Genomic DNA, 19327 nt, shown 5'->3' with positions numbered 1-19327 from the left:
GGCAAGGACCCGACTCAGTGGCGGGACTTTCCACTGCCCCCGTGGCCGGACAAAGACACCACCCCAGGGATACATTTTTATACACAGGTACAAACAAGTTACACATCACTCCTGACGTATTGAGGTGCAACCCCTCTACATAGCAAGGTGCCGCCTCTCACCTTGTACATGTTGGTTCGATCAAAACAACTCTATCCATCATTTTACCCTTTTGCCCCTGTCTTTGGGATGGGTCGGCCTGTTCCATGTTATCTGTGGAATGTTCCGGTATAGTGTATCTTGGTACCATGTTTAACTATGCGAGGTGAATATATATTTATGCAATATCAGCCCTTTTCTTGCCAGCTTCTGTGAGCAGGGCCTGCCTCTTGCTCACAGCTTAACTTTGCTTTATGTTAGCAAAGTCTTGACCATTACTTTAGTTTGGTTCAGGCCTCAGGCCTCATACTGGGCCTTCATTAGGGCCTTCACTTACTACACATGTGGACAAAGCATGGCGAAGAGGGACATAGAGGACAGTATATTTAAAAGCTACTCAGGAAATGTCTAAAATCAGTTTGTGTGGATGGTACTCAGACAACAATGTTTTATCTCAGCCACATTTCCATGGTCAAAATTCATTAGAGACACACTGCTTTGAAGATAATGTGCAATTACTGTATTGTACATATAAATAAAATATAAAGTAAAACATCCCATAAACTGTTTTCCTGGCCTACATTTAAATCTCTTCACTTCCATTTATTTTATTTTGATGATAAAATATTCTAGGCTGAATATTTGCATGCAGGGTTTTGGCTGAGGAAGGTTATTTCCAGTTTTCCAAAAAGACACTCCAGTGGATTTGTGTGTGTTTGTTAAACTGTGTGTGTGTGAGAGAAACACATATACACAAACATACATTTTATGTATACTACTTGCAAAAAAATGACATTAAAAGAACGATTTTTAAGGTTGCAAAGTCAAGCACTGAAAAATTAGGAAATACCAGAATTTAGGTTGCCTGTCTTCATAGCAGGGTCTGAATAGTGTGCAGTAAATAAGGCCTAGCATCACACACTGAACAATGAGGATGAAACAAAATATTGAACAGCTAGTCATTGAGTACTGTCCATCCTGTGCACTGAATAAAACGGGTCCTGTGGAAATGATGTCATCTTTTTATTAAGAACTATATCATAATTCATATGCACCAGAGGGATGAATTAAGGTTGCACATTAAATTTCTGCTCATCCCTGGGCTGGAGTATGCCCAGTGTGAATGGAATCTTCAGAGGTTTTGCTGAGAAGGTCTAAGACTGAACTTGTGCAAATTGTGATTTTCTAATAGGCTTATATCTTGACCAAATTTGGGCATATTTTAATGAGGATGACAAAAAGTACGTCCTTGATGTAAAAGTCAGTCCTCTGCCAAATTTCAAATCCATTCTCCAAAACATGAGGACACTAGAGCTTCTCAAAAAAAGAAGGTCGCCAGAATTTTTGAATATGGGCAAAAAGTATTATTCCTTAGTCTCGTTCTTGGAAGCAGATGAAGCGTTTTGGCTGAAATTTTCCCCAAAAATTCAGCCAGAGGCAGACACCTGCCATGGAAACTTTCACCCAAATGGTAAAAATTTGGCAAAGTTATAAGTAACTGAAAATGGGGTCTTAATATAGGAAGTTTTGGGCAACCTTAATAATGAGAGCTACCAGCAGCCCTACCTATCATAAACTCATTTCACATAGGCTTCATATATGACTTGATCTCAGTCCAGATCCACATCACAAAAACCACCATCACTACAACTGATGCTAACAGTTATCCCTTGTTGGCAGTCGTAGCAAAGAAGCCAATGATCTGAAACACCATGCAAGAAAACTGACCTAGACAGTTATATCTATTGGTGGTACTACCAAAGAGCAAAATGGTAGGAAGAGGAGGTTTGAATACCACCCATGCTATATCTGCCTGTGAACAGAAGATTTCCGTTTTTACTATTGCCAATATGACACCTCTCTCCGTCACTAGCTACATACACTTTAAACAAAACCAAAAATATCTTATTTTTACTTCATATTCTTCACCTGATGACACAATTCTCTTTTCATGATTACATTGCTTCTATAATAACTGAGTGTGATGTTACAAACAAAGGTTATGAAATCAGTTTGGGTAACAAGTGGCATGATGCCAATTGTGTGGATAATTGTTTGGAACTAGACTGAGGCCATAGTCCTATCAATATAAATCACCTGTTCCAGGGTGTACAGCTCCTACAGTGCCTGATGTGCAAGCCTCTCATGCATGACTAAGGCAGCGATTATGTCATGGAAGTCACGGAATCTGTGGCAGCCTTGCAGCTCTCAGCTGCTGCTGACGGCTGGCCCCTCAGCAGCTCGTAGACGCTGGGCAGCAGGGGGACCCTGGAGCTCTAAGCCCCTGTGGGTGGTGGGGGTCCCCTGGAGTTTCCAGCCGCCAAGGGCGGCACAGGGAAGCCAGAGCTCCCACTTGCTGCAAGCAGTGGGGCTCCCCACAGCTGCCCAGCTCTGGTGGGCAGTGAGTGACCCCAGAGCTGCCCAACCATGGCGGGTGGTGGGAGCCCCCCTTCAGCTGCTCAGCCGCAGTGGGTGGCGAGGGGTCCCCCTGCATCTACTCATCCATGGTGTGCGGCGAGGGCCCCCTGGCCCATTTGGACCATCCTCCCTCCCCATTTTGTATCCGTGACAAAATCTGAGCATTACTCATGACACAACCTGCTCCAGAGCTGTTCCTGGATGCAGGGGAAGCCCCACAGAGCCAAAGAGTGGCCTGGGGAATCTGAGTTAAAACTCAGTCGTACTTTCACATTGACAGTGAAATCATGACTCCACTGATGTCAAAAATAGTTTTACTAGAGCTCTGGAGGCTATGTCTACACTTACAACGCAGCAGCAGCACTGCATCTGCACCACTGTAGTGCTTCAGTGTAGATACTCACTACTGCGACGGGAAGGGTTTGCCCATCACTGTAGTTAATCCACCTCTCTGAGAGCTGGTAGGTAGGTTGACAGAAGAATTCTTCTGTCGACCTAGTGCTGTCTACACCAGGGATTAGGTTGGCATAGCTACATCTGTACGTGGATTTTTCACACTGCTGAGAGATGTAGCTATGCCAATGTATGTTTTCCGTGTAGACCAGACTTGAGACTCCCTTTCTGATCTATAACTTCTACCTGCACTGTCATGTAACTCGGTTCAGCTAAACCTAGTTAGGCTCAGAACCTAAGGATTTGTTTAAACTAGAGTTTTTATCTCAGGCTAATTGGTTGCCTGTTAACCTGATGTGTTTAATGCTTTTGTAGAAACAAGGGTAGACACTCCCCAAATGTTTGTTCTGTGGTACAGATAAATGTTTGTTATGTACTCTAATGCTAGACTAAGGTAAACCACAAACGTTTGTATTCTCAAAATAACATTTTGACATTCTGCAGGGGACCCATAGGAAAAAAGGTGTGTTTTTATTCTGTATTAGCTAACCCTGGGTAATTAACACATGGAAAACTCTTAGCGTGGACAAGGCAGTTCGTAGTTCTCACATGTGTTTGCAGGTTGAGATAAACATTATGGTGGGGGGCCTAGGGTTTACCTCAACCGGCTAATGTGTGAAAATTACAACGGCCTTGTCCACACTAGAATTGTATCACATTAGTTGCTATTTGTTAGCTAACACATGGTAGAAACCCCACTGTTTTCACAGTAAAGACAAGATGTAAGTCTTAGGCTCCTTCTAGGTGCTAGGGGTGGGCATCTGAGAGCCAAGGCAGGGATCACGGGAGAGATAAGAGCTGGTTTGTTTGTATTATTTGATTTAGTGTTTAAAATCTGTTGAGCTGCATATAGAGAATGTGGCCACAGATTCTATTAGTCTGTTTTATTTTGATCACATTAAAAAAGTTGTAAATAAATTCAGAACTCTGGTGAGGGTTTTCTTTGCTTAGCTTGGGACTTCAGATGAGTTTCTGTCCATGTGAGTCCTAGTCCTATCAGACAGAACAGTCATCAAATGCTAATAACTCTCTGCTGACCTGGATGACGTGAGCCAGTGTCCAAGAAGTGAAAAACTATGCTTTCCATTACCAACCTCCTGAGACATTCAATCCCTACAGATGGGGTCTTAAGAAACAGCAATCCTGTTTTCATGCAGATGTCCTTGGTAAACAAAGTTGTTGATTACACAGTGTTTATGAAAGTTTTCGAAGATATCAGTAATTCTGTATGTGATAGGTTCCCCCTGGAGTGCCACTTGGAACTAGGGTACTACTGAGCCTGCCTGACTAACCAGCCTGGGCTTCCTTTTTCACTGTGGTGCTGTGATAAGTTGCCAAGCTCTTCAAGCTTGCTCTTTCATCAGCATACACACAGATAGGGACACACCCAGCTGCAGCTTCACACACACATGCCGAGATTAGCTCTGCATGAGAAGGCTTAGCTAAGGCACCTTCCCGTTGCTAAGGCACGCACTCCCCTTTGGAGTTTAAACCCAAAATTATACTGTCTTGTGCTGCACAGGGAACTGTAGAGCGTAAGCTCATAAAATTCGCCCCCTCTCTCAGTGTGGCGAGAGAGAGATGCAACAGTTTTCTGCCCCAAGTTATAATTTCCACACGCTGGTTTTAGACAAAACAAAAACAAATGTATTAACTACACAAGGATAGCTTTTAAGTGATTATAAGTGATAGCAAACAGATCAAAGCATATTACCTTAGTAAATAAACAAAACTGCAAACTGAGCTTAACACACTAGATAGGTAGGATATGAATTAGCAAATTCTCACCCTGATGATAAACAGGCTGGTAGATTCCTAAGGCACAAGCTGCCTTGGCTTTCCCAGGTTTTTATACACAGGCTAAAAATCCCTCGAGCCTGGGACCATCACTTTCCACAACTCAGTCCTTGCCCCTCAGGTGTTTCCAGAGAGAGTGAGGTACCATCATGATGTCATTGTCCCCCTTTTATATCTTCTTCCCACTTGCTTGAAAGCTCTTTTGCTATGACCTGGCTAAATATTTCCCATTATGTAGTGCTATTTCTGAGAGGTTTCTGGGGTAATACTTGTGTTTGTGTGCATTTCCTCAACAAGCCATTAACATTGGCCTTTTTACTGTTGAACCTGAAAGGCTGCTTGTGGGTGTTTTCAACTTCACAACATGTTTCAGTAACACATACATAGCCAAACTTCATAACTGCACATACGATGATAGCATATACAATCCAACGAGATATTATTGTCTAGCAGATCAAGACTTTTAGAATGATTCCTCACAAGGCATACTTTGTACAAAACATATCCTAATTACATGACAGTGGTGAATATTGGGGTGTGCCAGGGTGTCATACTGTAAAAATATTAAGTGATTGATATTTTTGGATTAGGTTCTAATACTGTTGCTTGTTTTCAGAATATACTGTGAGGACAAACAGACGTACTTACAGGATTGTGAAGATGATGGGGAGACAGCAGCAGGTGGACGCCTCCTCCATCTTATGCAGGTTAAAGGAAACAAACTTTGTCTTTAGATAGTTTTAAATGTGTTTTAAAAATCATAGATCATAAATAAGGCTCACAGCTTTACGCACTTAAGCTGATTTAGTATTCTGTATATTATCTGGCTTTTAAAAAAGTAGTTCTATTAGGTAATGATAGACACACACCAACTCCCAGGTTCTCAGAGCATTCCCTGCAGTGTCCAGCCCCTTATCCACTGAATACTCATTGAATTATCAGGCCTGCTGTTCCCAAAGGAACAGTACAAACCAGCTTGTAAGATTCTACTTAGGACCATCACTTTGCTTAACACCACATCAATTAGATATTTGAGAGAGTTATTCTGTGTAGATCAGGAAAGCATAGTTCCCAGAGGAAAGAAAAGTGTATGAGCACTTGAGTAGTAGCAGTTCATAAGTTTATTTGTAGCTCTTCAGTGAGATCTCTTGACTTCCTGCTTAAACACACTTATGACTGATAATGTAAATTGGGAAATTCACCCACTTCTGCTCTTTCTGTTGTTTTAATCTTCATTTGGAGGTTTGCAGTTTTTGCAGGTTAGTATATCATTTGCAGTCTAAGCAGTCTCTATTCTACTGAAACTTGAGGCAAGAAGTTAAACCATAAATTCTACTTTGCATGGTGACAGGTTTCAGAGTGGTAGCCGTGTTAGTCTGTATCAGCAAAAAGAACGAGGAGTACTTGTGGCACCTTAGAGACTAACAAATTTATTTGGGCATAAGCTTTCGTGGGCTAAAATCCACTTCATCGGATGATCTGGGCATAAGCTTCTGTGAGCTAAAACCCATTGGATGAAGTGGGTTTTAGCCCACGAAAGCTTATGCCCAAATAAATTTGTTAGTCTCTAAGATGCCACAAGTACTCCTGGTCTTTTTTCATAAATTCTATCTATCTTTTTTTTAACTTTTCCATATTCTTATAGCTGCTCTATAGGATACTCCACCCAAAATGACAAAGTAGACTAAATTAACCTCTACCACTAATAGAACTGAACAAAGTATTATACTTCATGTCTCGGGAGGAAGATTGGACTCTATGCAGTAACTATACTATGGCTCATCCTTCCCCATTCTCATGAAGAATGAATAAAAATAGCTTTGAGGAAAGGGTAGTGTTTGTATTGCACCATTTTTTAAAAAACAGCAACCCCAGCTCTTGCACAAACTTGGGCATAGTTCTTTATCACTGAGGTTCTAGTGCTATGATCATATCACTGTGTTCTAGTGATATGATCGGTGAAGATGTGGTCTTCTCTTCTGTAGGACTCTTATCTTGTCTAAGATAAACTAAAACCACTTAAATCAAGATAGTACTTTCCGGTTAGAAGAAACAATATTTTAGACACACCTTTTAGATTTAAAATGGTAGAGAGCTCAAAAATTTCCTAATGCCATTTGGCATCCTGCTTACTATGAACAATTGATATCCGGAGTTGCTTTGCTAGAGTTAATTCACTGAGCTCACAAGTGTTGTATAAGTATATTGTGAAACATGAACTGTATTTAAATTGTCTCAGCACTTCTTTTCTAGATAGCCCCTTTATTCATTTTTATTCTGGAATTTTTATTGAATTCTTGTTTCCACATACAAAGGCAGAACAATTTGACAATATTTTTACAATTACATAAATAAGGTTTCTCTGTATAAATTGCCATATAAAACATATCTATCTGGGCTAGGTAGCGATAGTTGAGCCATTGCAGGTGAATTTGTGTTGGATTGCGTGTATCCATATATGTTTTCCATTGGACAACTTCCAATTTTATGCCTGAGTTGCAATACTGTAACTACTGAAGTTCATGGAGTTACACCAGGGGTGAATTGTGTTCATTATATTGATCATTACATGCAATTTGGTCCAGGCTCCCTGACTGACGCTTTCCATCTCAGCTGGCAATTGGCTCTTCTGTATACGTTTCCTCTGATCCCGATCATTCCATAGGTCATCTGAAAGTGGATTAGGTCAAGCTCATCCTCATTGCCCTGGCATGTCCAAGCAGTGTTTGGTTGTATGACCTTCCTGATTCAGCCTCCCATATCCCTTCCTCTCCCTCCTGACCTCCTCATGCAGAATCACGGTCACAGCTTGCACCCCGTAGTCAGCTCTCTTCCATCTCACTGTGTGGCTGCTTCATGGTTGAATTAGGAGAAAGAGCATTGTTCAGCGGCTTTCAGCAGGTTCTATTCAACAGTGGAAAGTCCTCTACCAGAATTGCCTATTTGGTGAAATGGAAATGATTTTCTATGTGGTTGTCGGCCTGCAGAGTTCAACTGATGGTGGCTTCTATCCAGTACTTCCTGCATCATTGGTCGTTGGGCCTTGTGCTTAGCTCATTGAGAATGCACCTGGCGGCAATTTCAGCATTTCATCCCCCCATTCCTGGAAGATCAGTCTTTTCCAATGCAATGGTAGCAAGATTCTTAAAAGGGCTTCTTCGTCTCCATCCTCCAGTCTGAGAGCTGGTTCCTCTGTAGGACCTTCACACAGTTCTGGCAGCCGTAGTGGGACCTCTGTGAGCCTCTGGCATCTTGTTCCTTTCCGCTTTTGTGTGAGAAAACTGTGTTACTGGTTGTGAGAAAATCTGCAAGTAGAGTCTGCAAGTTGCAGGCTCTGATTGCAGTAGCACCTTATACACAGTTCTCCAAGGACAAATTGACTTTACAGCTGCACCCAAAATTTTTATTGAAAGTGGCCTCTTGGTTTCATTTGAACCAGGCAGTATATTTACCTGTGTTCTTTCCTAAGCCGCATTCATCTCTAGAGGAGCAGCATCTCCATACATTAGATGTCAGGTGATGTCTAGCCTTCTATCTTGACAGGACTAAACCATTTCGTGCTTTGCCTCACCTTTTTGTGTTGTACGGGGATCGTATGAAGGATCGAGCAGTCTCTTCACAAACTATCTTTAGATGGATAACATCCTGTATCAAGTCTTCATATGAAATAGCTTCAACTACACCCGCTGAGTGGGTGTGAGCTAATTCTACGAGAGCGCAAGCAATGTCAATAGTGGTCCTTGATGATGTTTCAATATTGGACATTTGCAGGGCTGCCATATAGTCATCCATACATACATTTATGAACCATTATGCCATTACCGCATCTTCCAGAGCTGATGCAAACTTTGGAAGGGCAATCCTGGAATCCTTATTTAGATAGACTCCGCCTCCTATGGGTACTGCTTGTGAGTCATCTAAGTGGAATAAATGGCTGCATCTCCTTAAAAAAGAAGTGGTTACTTACTGTCACTGGTTCTTCAAGATGTGATGCAGACGTGTATTCCACAACCCACCCTCCATCCCCTCTTCATCCGAGTCTAGTGTCTGGGCTTTCAGTGCTAAGGAACTGAGGGGGATCGAGGCGGCACAGCCCCATAAAGCCAGGGGAGGGGCTATGAGCCAGAGGCACAGGGACTGCCTCCTGCAAGTACTGCTAGGCAAAATTCTCTGGCTCCAGTGCACTTATAAGAAGAGAATTGGGGGGTGGGGGAGTAAAGCGGAAAGATACATTTAACTTAATTTAAAAACACAGGAACTGGGAGAGGGTATTTTTGAGGGACAAAAGAGGCAAATGGCCAATATTTGCCTTGTTTTTCTGTTTGAGTGGAGAGATGAGAGTCAAGTCCTCCTCACCCGAATTATTTTTTCAGGGTGCGAAGAGAACCTAACTCAGACATGAAGTCCTCCTTACCTTTCATGTCTTCTCCACGTGCTATTTTGCTGCCCTGCAAGTGGCAGCAGCCCAGGCTTGGAGCATTTCTGAAAAGCATTCACCTGGACTATTCCCCACATGCATGTTCTGAAGCTGCAGCTTACAAAGGTCTTCAGAGAACCAGCCCAAGACAATTACCTGCCCTAACCCCCACAGTGTTTCAGGATAAAGTTAAAAATGCAGATAGAAGCTCTGCTCATGGGCCAGGGATTCAGACCTCAATACAAATAGTAACTAAAAATGCATAATATTTAAAAATAATAAATGTGAATCAACAAGTATCCCTTTAATAATATCCCTTGCAAGTTCCTTTGGGAAAGAAAAAGCTTTAATTATACAAAAGAAACTAGTTTCACTGTTGACTTATGTGTTTATCTATTTAAAATAATGTTCTGGGTTTTTTTTTTAAACAGATTTTGAATGTCCGTAATGTTTTGGTTGTGGTATCCCGCTGGTATGGAGGTATCCTGCTAGGACCAGATCGCTTTAAACACATCAACAATTGTGCCAGAAATATACTAGTGGAATGCAGCTATACAAATTCAGCTGTAAGTTATTACTGGTAGATTGACAATGTTGATATCTGAACATATAGGGCCGTGTACTCAATTTGTGTAAATTTTCATAGTTCAGCTGAAGTCAATGGAGCTATGACAGTTTACACCAGTTGAGGATCTGCCCCATGGTAATTTTTGAGTGCTTATGCTAAACTTAAGAGCTCAGTTAAAAAGATTCCATCACTACTTTTCTCCCTATTAAGATTCCATAGACTTCCCTTTGTTTTCCTACCTCTTTGGAATTTTCCCTTGTGTTGTGTAATTTTGGTTTTATTGCTTGTTAAATGTAAAAGTAAAAAAAGAAAAAACGTTAATTTGTAAATACCTGACTGACTTACATGGGTAAAGACTATGGCGTTAAAGATCCCCAAGTTAGAGTACATGCCTGATAACCAAATTCATGATAGGCACCATCATGGGACATATCCTCAAATGACCCTGAGATTGAGTGAGGCCAAGTTCTAGTCCCATTGAAATCAATGCAAGCTTTCACATTAATTTCTAAGAGGTCAGGATTGGTCTGATATTTATATCTGTTTTTTTAAACACCTCATTTGTTCTGATACACTGTATGAATCTCAGGTTATTTAACTACAATGAGCTGTTTTTCAGAAATGATACCGTTCGCTGAACGATGATTGTACAATTCAACATTTTTGATGCTTTATCAAAGAGAAAGCAGCTCTCAGAAGAAATTTATATGGACAGAAAAACATGTAAACAATAGTTTCCCTTTTTAAAACTAGATTAGAAGAATGGAAATCAAGAACAAAGAAAAGACTAAGGGTAAAATTTTTCACAAGCACCTAAGTGGATTGACTTTGAATGGGACTTAGCCTCCTACATCACTTAGTTGCTTTTGAAAATGTTTACCTTATCGCACTATACAATACTGATATAAGCATTTTACAGCTTGATAACAAACCACCTGGTGGTGTTGCTCTCAAGTCCAGGGTGAAACTATATTCCCTCTCCTATATCTTCCCTTAACTGCCCACACTCCTGCTTAGCACAGAATCCTAGCAATAAAATGCATCTGATTTTAAGTAGTCTTCCAGAGTAACATTCCAATTTGGGCATTACTCTTAACAGGGCCATGAAAAAGAGTAAGGTTGGGCTTATGGTTAAAGTCTAATTTGTAGAGCCCTGCGAGGATACACAAATGTGTATCCGCATCCGAACCGCAAAAATTATCTGCGGATATCCGCATCCGCGCATGAGGATATCTGCACATATCCACGGATTAGCAGGGCTCTACACTGGGGGCCAGGCTAAGGCTCCAAGGCCATCCCCCCAGCCAGAGTCTGGTTGGGGAGAGCCGTGTGGGCAGCTGTGGGGAGCCCGCGTGGAGTCCCGGACCCTCCACCTACCCTCGGCCGGGCAGAGAGCCTGGGGGGCGGGGACATGGCTGTGGGCTGCTTTCAGTCCCCCACCCCTGCACCGTGGGCAGGTGGGGGTCCACTGCGACTCCCCACGGCTCACTGGTTGGGCTCCATGCTGGCCAGGCCAGGGGAAGGGGGAAGACCTATGGAGCTGCCCGGGGCTGCTCGGGCCTCCTGCCCAGGGGAGGCTCTTACTGTGGCCAGGCAGCGGCTTTGAGCCGAGCCACGCCCCTCCCCAGCTGGAGTTGGGTTGGGTAGAGTTGCACTGGCAGCTGTGGGAAGCTGCTGCGGACCCTCCACCTGCCCTGGGTGGGGAGCCCCGAGCAGCCTCCGACCCGTGTCCCAGCCCCCCACCCAGAGCAGGTGGAGGATCTGTGCCGCGGTTCCTCACAGCTGCCTGCCCGTCTCTTACCGTCAGAGCCCTGCACAGATACAAAATTTGTATCCTCATCCGTGCTGCTATCCGCAAAAATGGTCCACGGATATAAAGCAGATACCCCTGGACTTGCAGGGCTGTACTAATTTGAAGTCTGGTGATCTGAGTTCTGATCCTACCTCTGCGCAGACTCCCTGTGTGATCATAGGAAAGTCTCTTAAACTTTTCTGGGTTTTGTTTCCTGATCTGTAAAGTTCAGATAATAATTCTTACTTATGTAATACATTGTGGTAAGCAATAGTATTTTCTCATACAGGATGAATTAATATTTGCAAAGTACTGAAATAGAAGTTATGTATAAACAGAGGCGCCGACTTTCTAATGTGCCCCGGCGGGGAGGGGAGGTGCTCGACTCCCTGGCTCTGCCCCACCCACAGCCCCCACTTCACCCCTTCCCTCAAGCCCCTACCCCACCCCACCTCACCTCTCCTCACCTCACCTCCACCCTTTCCCTCAAGCCTCCACCCCGCCCTGCTCCACCCCACCCTGCCTCTTCCTGCCCGGTTCCGCCCTCTCTCCTGAGCGTGTACCGCCCTTACTCCTCCCCCTCCCTCCCAGTGCCTCCTGCACACCGCGGAACAGCTGATCACGTGAGCAGGATGTGTGGCGAGGGAGGGGGAGGAGTTGATTGGCGGGGCCTCCAGCAGGTGGGAGGAGCTGGGGGGGGGGAAATCTGGCTGCACCCACCATTTTTGAGCAACCACGGAGTCGGCACCTATGTGTATAAGTACTAAGTATCAAAATTGTATCCTTCTCTAATTTTCCCAAACAGTTCAAATATTGAAACTTCAAATTCCCTACCTCCGGCACCTTACTATCCATGCCAGCTTCTCCTGTCTCTTAATGTTTCTGTTCCCTTCCTCCTCTTCACTCTAGAAGATATAAATCATGTTTGTATATATGCATGTATGTATATGATATGTAATTGCCAACTCTAAAAGGATCCAGACACTTGGAACCAGTTGTTTAAAGGATACTTCAAAAATCACACTTTTTGCATGAAACTTTTCTCTTATTTCTGATACAAAGTACATCTAAGATGGTTATAACTGAAAGAGATAAGAATTTTCTTTCCCCCTTTTCTGTTTGTTTGTGCATTTCACAGCACTTTGTGTATCTTGAATTTCACTGTTTCCTTATACGTATAGTCAATCCATTTCCTCTCTTTTGTGTGGGTTGTGGATTGTTCACATAGCAGCAGGGGAGAGAAAAATATTTTTTTTAAATAGGAAAATGTGATTGTAAAACAAAAAATTGTCCTCAGGGAGTCAGGATTTACTTTTGGTGCATTTTTTTTAATGACTTCATTTCAGATTGACTCGGTTCCTTTTAAGGCGTGTGTAATTTGATCTGCTTTGTAGAGGTTAACATCATTCAGTGAAATGTTTATCAAATGAATGCTAAAGATACTAGTACTGTAGATAGCAATTGTGGTTCTTGGAAAAGTGTTCTTTTTTGCTAATTGTCTTCAGCGTAATAATCAGGATGCAAAAGTACTCTTTAATGTGTTCCACTAATGAACTTTTCTGTTTCATTTTAAAAGCTAGTTTCCAGTAAAGGATCAAAAGCATTTTGTAAATTATGCATACAATGTGAGAATTGCATGCCAGTAGGAAGGCAACAGGTTTTTACAACAGGTTCAGATGTGTTTGATACTTATGCCAGACATGAGAAACAGGAGGTCCTGCATAGTGGTCAGCTTGTAAACAGTGTGTGTTGATTTGAACACGGAAACAGTGAGACACAGACACCATTACACTGTATTATTATTAACACAGTGTAACTTCAATGAAGTCACACCAGTGTGAAGTTATTTATTATATCTATCTTATCTGTTCATTCAGCTCTCTTCCTTAGTATCTGAGTGCTTATTGGGGTTGTGCCCAGAGCCCCCAGTTAGGTTCAGAGTTCCATTCTGTTAGTTGATGTACAAACAGAGGAGGATAAGATCCTTGGCCTGAAGAGCTTAGCTGTTGTAAGCGAGGTCAGAGCCAGGGCAATAATTCCTTTTGTAACTATGAATATAGGTTTTAGAGTTGCTCAAGACAAACATTTACTAAATAAGCAAGTTAGCTTGTTAAATATCCAAGTCTGAATGATCACAAAATCTCTGAATTATATTTTAAACTGATTACACTATTAAGTGTAGTGTAGTGAGTCACCTCAAAAGAATTTTAGCAATGCACAGAAAAGCAAGATGGACTTTACTAGAAGGCAAGAGATTACTGAAATCATACTTGTGTGATTTTTTTTCTTTCAGGAAGAATCATCTAAGCAATTGGGAAAGAACAAAAGAGTAAAAAAGGACAAGAAGAGAACTGAACATTAATTCATTTGAAAATAACATAGAAAGTTTAGTTTACACATATTTATATAAAATTAAACATGATCCTCAGAAATATATATTTTTATTCAGAAGAAAATTCAACAAGGACTTAGAAACATTTTCTTTCTGTTCTGTGGTTGCCTCAGCTGCTCTGGAATGGAGAGCTTAAACAAATGAGTTTTCCATACTCTCATACTTTTAAACTGGGTCCTGTGCATACCCAGAGCCATTTTTTTTTGTCATCTACAGTTGATTCAGGCAGAACATGGATTTACTGGCCTCCATACCATCAGGTCACTAGTCAAGTGCCTGTCTTGTACTGGGACTCAGTCAGCAGGGTTCTTCAACATTGGGATGAAGACATGAAAACTTTGGTAAAGAATATTGTCTTTTAAAGCTTTCTGTACCTAAGAAAAAAAGCAGATAGGCTCTCTTGTGTATCTAGTCCTTGAGCATACAATTTGGAGTCTGCTTGATGGAGTCTCAAGAGCTATCACGAAGAAAACAAAAGAAAAGGTGGCAAACCACAGACTATAAAAGTCACTTGGTCAATCCATTGAGAATTTTGTTGCATGTGTGTCAGGCTGAAACCTGTGTAGGTGAGGTGCCCTAAAATTGGAAGAACCAATGTTTTTGAAATAGGAAACAGCAATTTTGAAATCATCATGTATTGCACCTAATAATGAATATTAAATATCAAGTATCTGTACAAGTGGTTCTGTTTTGTTAATTGTGTAGAATCTTTCATGACAATAATTTTTCCTCTCTCATAGAACTTCCAGATTTCTCTCTACTATACTGCAAATTTAGGTCTTGATCCTGCAAAGGGAGTCAATGGGATTCCTCTTATGCATTAAGGACCTGCCATGTGGATCCTGAGGTTTTTTTCCTGTATCTCTCACTTGTCTGGATGTACTCAATTAGCTGAAGGTCTTTTTCATCTCTAACTTTTATGATCTTTAATTGCTAGGGTTGATAATTTCTATTTGAGTTCTAACAATAAAGCCACTTTCATAGGCTTGGTCCACACTAGAAAATTTTAGTGATATAGCACTGTCAGTGAGAGGTATGCTTTTTTTTAATAGCATTTATATATCAGCAAAAGCCTTAGTGTACATGTAGTTGTATCAGAAAAAAAAAGTGCTTTGACAGTATAGTTTATTTTGCTCACCAAACTGATATAAAATATACCAGGAAAAGCACTTTTTTGCTAGTATAACTTGAATATGCCCTTAAGTTGCTGGTACAGTTATACCCACAAACATTTTCTACCATAGGCCTGGGCTGATTAAACTAGCTACACCAGAGTATCACACAGCAATGGAGAAATCTCATAACCTGTTTAGTCATACTAAAGTTATGCATAAGTCATTTAGTGGCCCGATTTCCAAAAGAACAGACCACCCACAGATCCCTTTGCAGCTGTTTTGTTATCTTACAGATGGATTCACTTAAAGCCAAAAATACTGTCCTTTACTTCTGGTAAACTGTTGACAAATATTCCCAATATTCCAGTGTTTTCCTCAGAGGTAGAAATCGCTCCAATTATTTTATGTAAAAATAGGTTGGACTTCAGATATTTTACAAACACTATCGATTCCAGTCCCATGATGATATGTATGTTTCATTCACTCCTTCCAAAATGCACACTTTAGCTTATGTTTTCAAAAGTGACTAGTGATTTTAAACGTCTAAGTTTTTAGATGCCCAAGTTGAGATACCTTAAAGGGGTCTGATTTTCAGAAAATGCTGAGCCCGTACCCCCTAAAAAGCAAGTTCCTTTCTGGAGTGTCAAGTCAGGCACTCCAGAATTGAGGAACTCATAATCCTTGGTCACTTCTAAAAATTAGGTCTATATTCCTCCTAAAATAAACTATAACAAATCAACCCTCAAGTTGAAGGAGATTGGAAAGCAGACTAGCAAAGCTAAGAGACTTGAGAATCCTTAGGAAAGGTTGACATGGAAGTCTCTACGTTAGAGCTGTTCAAATAATACTAAAAATGATTTGCAGATATTTTAGTGAATAAATGTGGTAACTTTGCAAAGCTCTTATTCATGGTGTCACATGGTTTGTTGTTTGAATACCTTAACCAATGCCAATTTATTTATGAAGATGTTAGAGAAACCCAAAAGCTCCATGAATTTTTGCCCAAATAATTATTCAGCTGAAAATTCAGATAAGTGTTGGTTGTCGTTTATTTTCCCATTACAAAAGTTTGTCAACGAATCAGTGAGCAAAAACAATCCCATTTAATTGAGGTAGCAAATAACATCTCTGAGAGCAAATAGTCAAAATGACAGTATGTATGTGTTTGTGTAACCACTGGTGTGTAAATCCCCTTCTGTGCCAGTCCAGAGAATAGACGACTTGTTACAGCAGCCAGCTACTGAGCCTTGTCTCTTTAGCTCAAGCAGCTCCTGCTTTTAGCTCTGGACGTTCCCAGTTCAGTCCCCTTTGTGTCACCTCCAGGAGGGTGGCCATCATGCTTGCATTTGTTTCTTCTGCAAGAATGTTATCTGCTGGCGAACTATCTCTTCTGAACTGATAAGATAAGAGAAGTTATATCCTCTTTTTTTAAAAGTATTTTTCTAATTTAAAGCTGCCTTTGATTGAGAACAAAGTTTTGCAACATAGCATGAGAGTAGATTTTTGTTCCCAACATTGTGAGAAATGCTCCAATGTATCTTACAGACAAAGAACTTGTGTTCCCTGTGATACTTTGGACTGCTGACAGACCTTCAAGGGGATTGGGCTCAATCATTTGATTGCATACAACTGTCTCTTCATTGTCCTTTAAAGCATAGAAGGGCAGCCTAGGTCAGATGTCAAAAGGTTTAGGATTGATGTAGATATCAAGACAAGTGAGATGTTTATTGAAATCTGACAGTGAAGATGTGCATGGTGTTCAATGATACTCTGCTGGAGTACAAGTTATGTAACTCTGAGAACGTGCTGTTTAATGTGCTAGTAAATTCTAGATGGATGTCAGTTTTGTTCTGATCAATAAATTATAGGGAACCTTTCTAGCTTTAATCTCTCTAGCCGTGATAGTCTGTTAGTTTTTACAGCTCTGATGCAATCCAACTTCTTGTGATTTTGAGATATGGCTATGGGCAATAAAAGGCAAAGTTGTGGTCTGCAGTATGCGCCCGTTCAGAGATGTACAGGGGAGTAAGACACACCCTGTCTCTCTTCTGTGTGAGATAAGGATATCTCAGGGAACAGCAACCTCTGCAAGGCTGATTTCCCCCCATCCCATGCAGATTGGCAGGGAATGGATGAAGATTTCACCCTACTCTTTCCATGCCAGTTTAGCTGTGCCAGCCAGCATGTGGGGAAACAATCTGGGTCAGGGATAGGGTCGGCACAGTGTAATCTCCCACCATGGAGCACGGGATGAAAAAGGCAGTATGTTGAGACTGAGTCAAAATGTGGTCCCTGGTCTGCCCCTTAAGTCATCAGGGCTTTTGGCAAAGACACAATCTAGTCCAAAATAAATGGACGTTCCTATATTTCACCTTAATAGTGAAACATTTTATTATCTTAATTAGGTGAATTTCAGTATCCTAAAGTAATAGCCCAAAACATTGCAGTAGTATTACTTACTATTGCAAGCTGTAGTGCTTTGGAACTTGCATGCAAAATATTACAGTATTTTCGTAAGGGTTTGGATGGATGCATTTAAAAATTAACAAAACAAAATTTAAATGCAGCACAATGCTCCCCGTCTGAACACAATGATGCTTCATTTACTATGGGATCACCTAGATCAAATCTTGTAGGACTTTAACTGGAAAATAGGATCAAACAAGAAGAAATGTGCAAAAGTCATTCTAATTCCTTTGCATTAAAACCCATTATCCAAATATATTTTATACTTTCTAATAAAATATAATGGTGCTTTTAAATAAGCAAAGAAACTAAATGCTGTTAAATGTCCCCTACCACTGTAATTCAGATACCAAATTATGGAGTAAATACATATTTCATCCAATAAATGTGAAAGGATTTTCCAGCAGGTTGGAAAAATTGAGTGATCTGTTTATCAGAAGAAAATTCAAAGAGAGAAATTAATATGGCATTAATCCCTACTTAAGTCATTAAATACAGCCGCCTTCTCCATATGCCCATAAAAGGGTGCAAACAGCAGTTGGAGAACAGAGGGGGAGAAGGGTGCTTTAATATGTTTTTATTATTTTGATTGCAATGACTTTGCTGTATTGGAAGCAAATCAGACTGCACCTGAAACCCAATGACCACTCTAGGACCCTGAAGTGCCTAGAAACAGTATTTGCATTCCTTTTTCTAGGTGTTTAAATTGAAAATTTAAATGCTGTCATTCTGCCAACAGCCCCTCTGATAAGGATTTTTAAACAAACAAACAAACAAACCCAACGTTGTTAGAAAAGACTTTTCTATCGAAGTGCTGGGTTCTCCATGAGCCAAGGTGAATTCAAAAGGAATGACTGAGAGCTAGTTCCTGCTAGTCTTATAAACGGCCACATGGTTTGCAGGATGCACTTTGATTACCCTCAGTGCAAAGTTATTTAGGTTGAAGGGGAAAAAAAGCATAAAACATTTAATTCAACACTCCTACCATGTACTCAGAATTTTTCTATCTATCTATAGTCTTTTGTCTGGCCAAAAAAATTTCCCTGGAACCTAATCCCACTTCCCCATTTACATTAATTCTTATGGGGAAATTGGATTTGCTTAACATCGTTTCACTTAAGTCGCATTTTTCAGAAACATAACTACAACAGTAAGTGAGGAGTTATTGTAATGTTTTTGCCTTTAAAGACTGATCTAAAAAGGGAGCAGTTAGAAGGCAGAACTAGCTCTCTATTTGGTACTTTTCTGTCCTATTAAGCATTGCTTGAGTCTTATAATCAGCAAACATCCAACAAAAAGATGTTTCCAAACTCCTGACAAAGTTAACCTGGGTGTCTAAGTTAATGGATTTCTTTGCTAATGTACGCATAAAAGGAAGAAAAATTCTAGTGGTAAGCGGGTCTCTTACATTTTCACATGTCTAAATGAAAGCTGTCATTTCTATTACTATATATGGAAATAGTGGGATGCTATTCCTTTTCATTTTCAACCAGATAATCCCATGTTGAATTAGATCCAGTTAGCTTAGTTTAGATCAAACTTCAGTATATGGTAGCAAGGTGAAGAAAACAGTTTGCAGCACTGCTTAGCAGTTGTTAAGATCTGTGGTTTGCACAATGATGCTTGGAAATGAGATAATGCTCAAAGCAGAAGTGAGTATCGTATATAGTTTACATTCTGATATTACTTACATAGCGTGCAGATTTTGTATGAATAATAATGTTTTGCATGTCTATAGTGCAGGGGTGGGCAAACTTTTTGGCCTGAGGGC

The 19327-nt window shown here is 40.9% G+C and overlaps 1 protein-coding gene across 2 annotated transcripts in view; it reads left to right on the top strand.

Annotated features, from left to right (window-relative positions):
- The window catches only part of IMPACT (impact RWD domain protein), a 45601-nt gene extending 30947 nt beyond the window's left edge, over positions 1–14654 (top strand). For both annotated transcript variants that reach the window (XM_054017428.1, XM_054017427.1), the window contains exons 9-11: positions 5423–5513; positions 9655–9789; positions 13877–14654. In XM_054017428.1, the coding sequence (XP_053873403.1) occupies positions 5423–5513; positions 9655–9789; positions 13877–13945 (295 nt within the window). In that variant the 3' untranslated portion in view covers positions 13946–14654. The remainder of the gene's footprint in view (positions 1–5422; positions 5514–9654; positions 9790–13876) is intronic.
- Positions 14655–19327: the final 4673 nt, after the last annotated feature.

The sequence above is a fragment of the Malaclemys terrapin genome, chromosome 2, assembly GCF_027887155.1.
Source record: "Malaclemys terrapin pileata isolate rMalTer1 chromosome 2, rMalTer1.hap1, whole genome shotgun sequence".
NCBI classification, from domain to species: Eukaryota; Metazoa; Chordata; order Testudines; family Emydidae; genus Malaclemys; species Malaclemys terrapin.
Note: the sequence above shows the minus strand (reverse complement) of the source record. Positions and strands in the feature narration are given on the sequence as shown.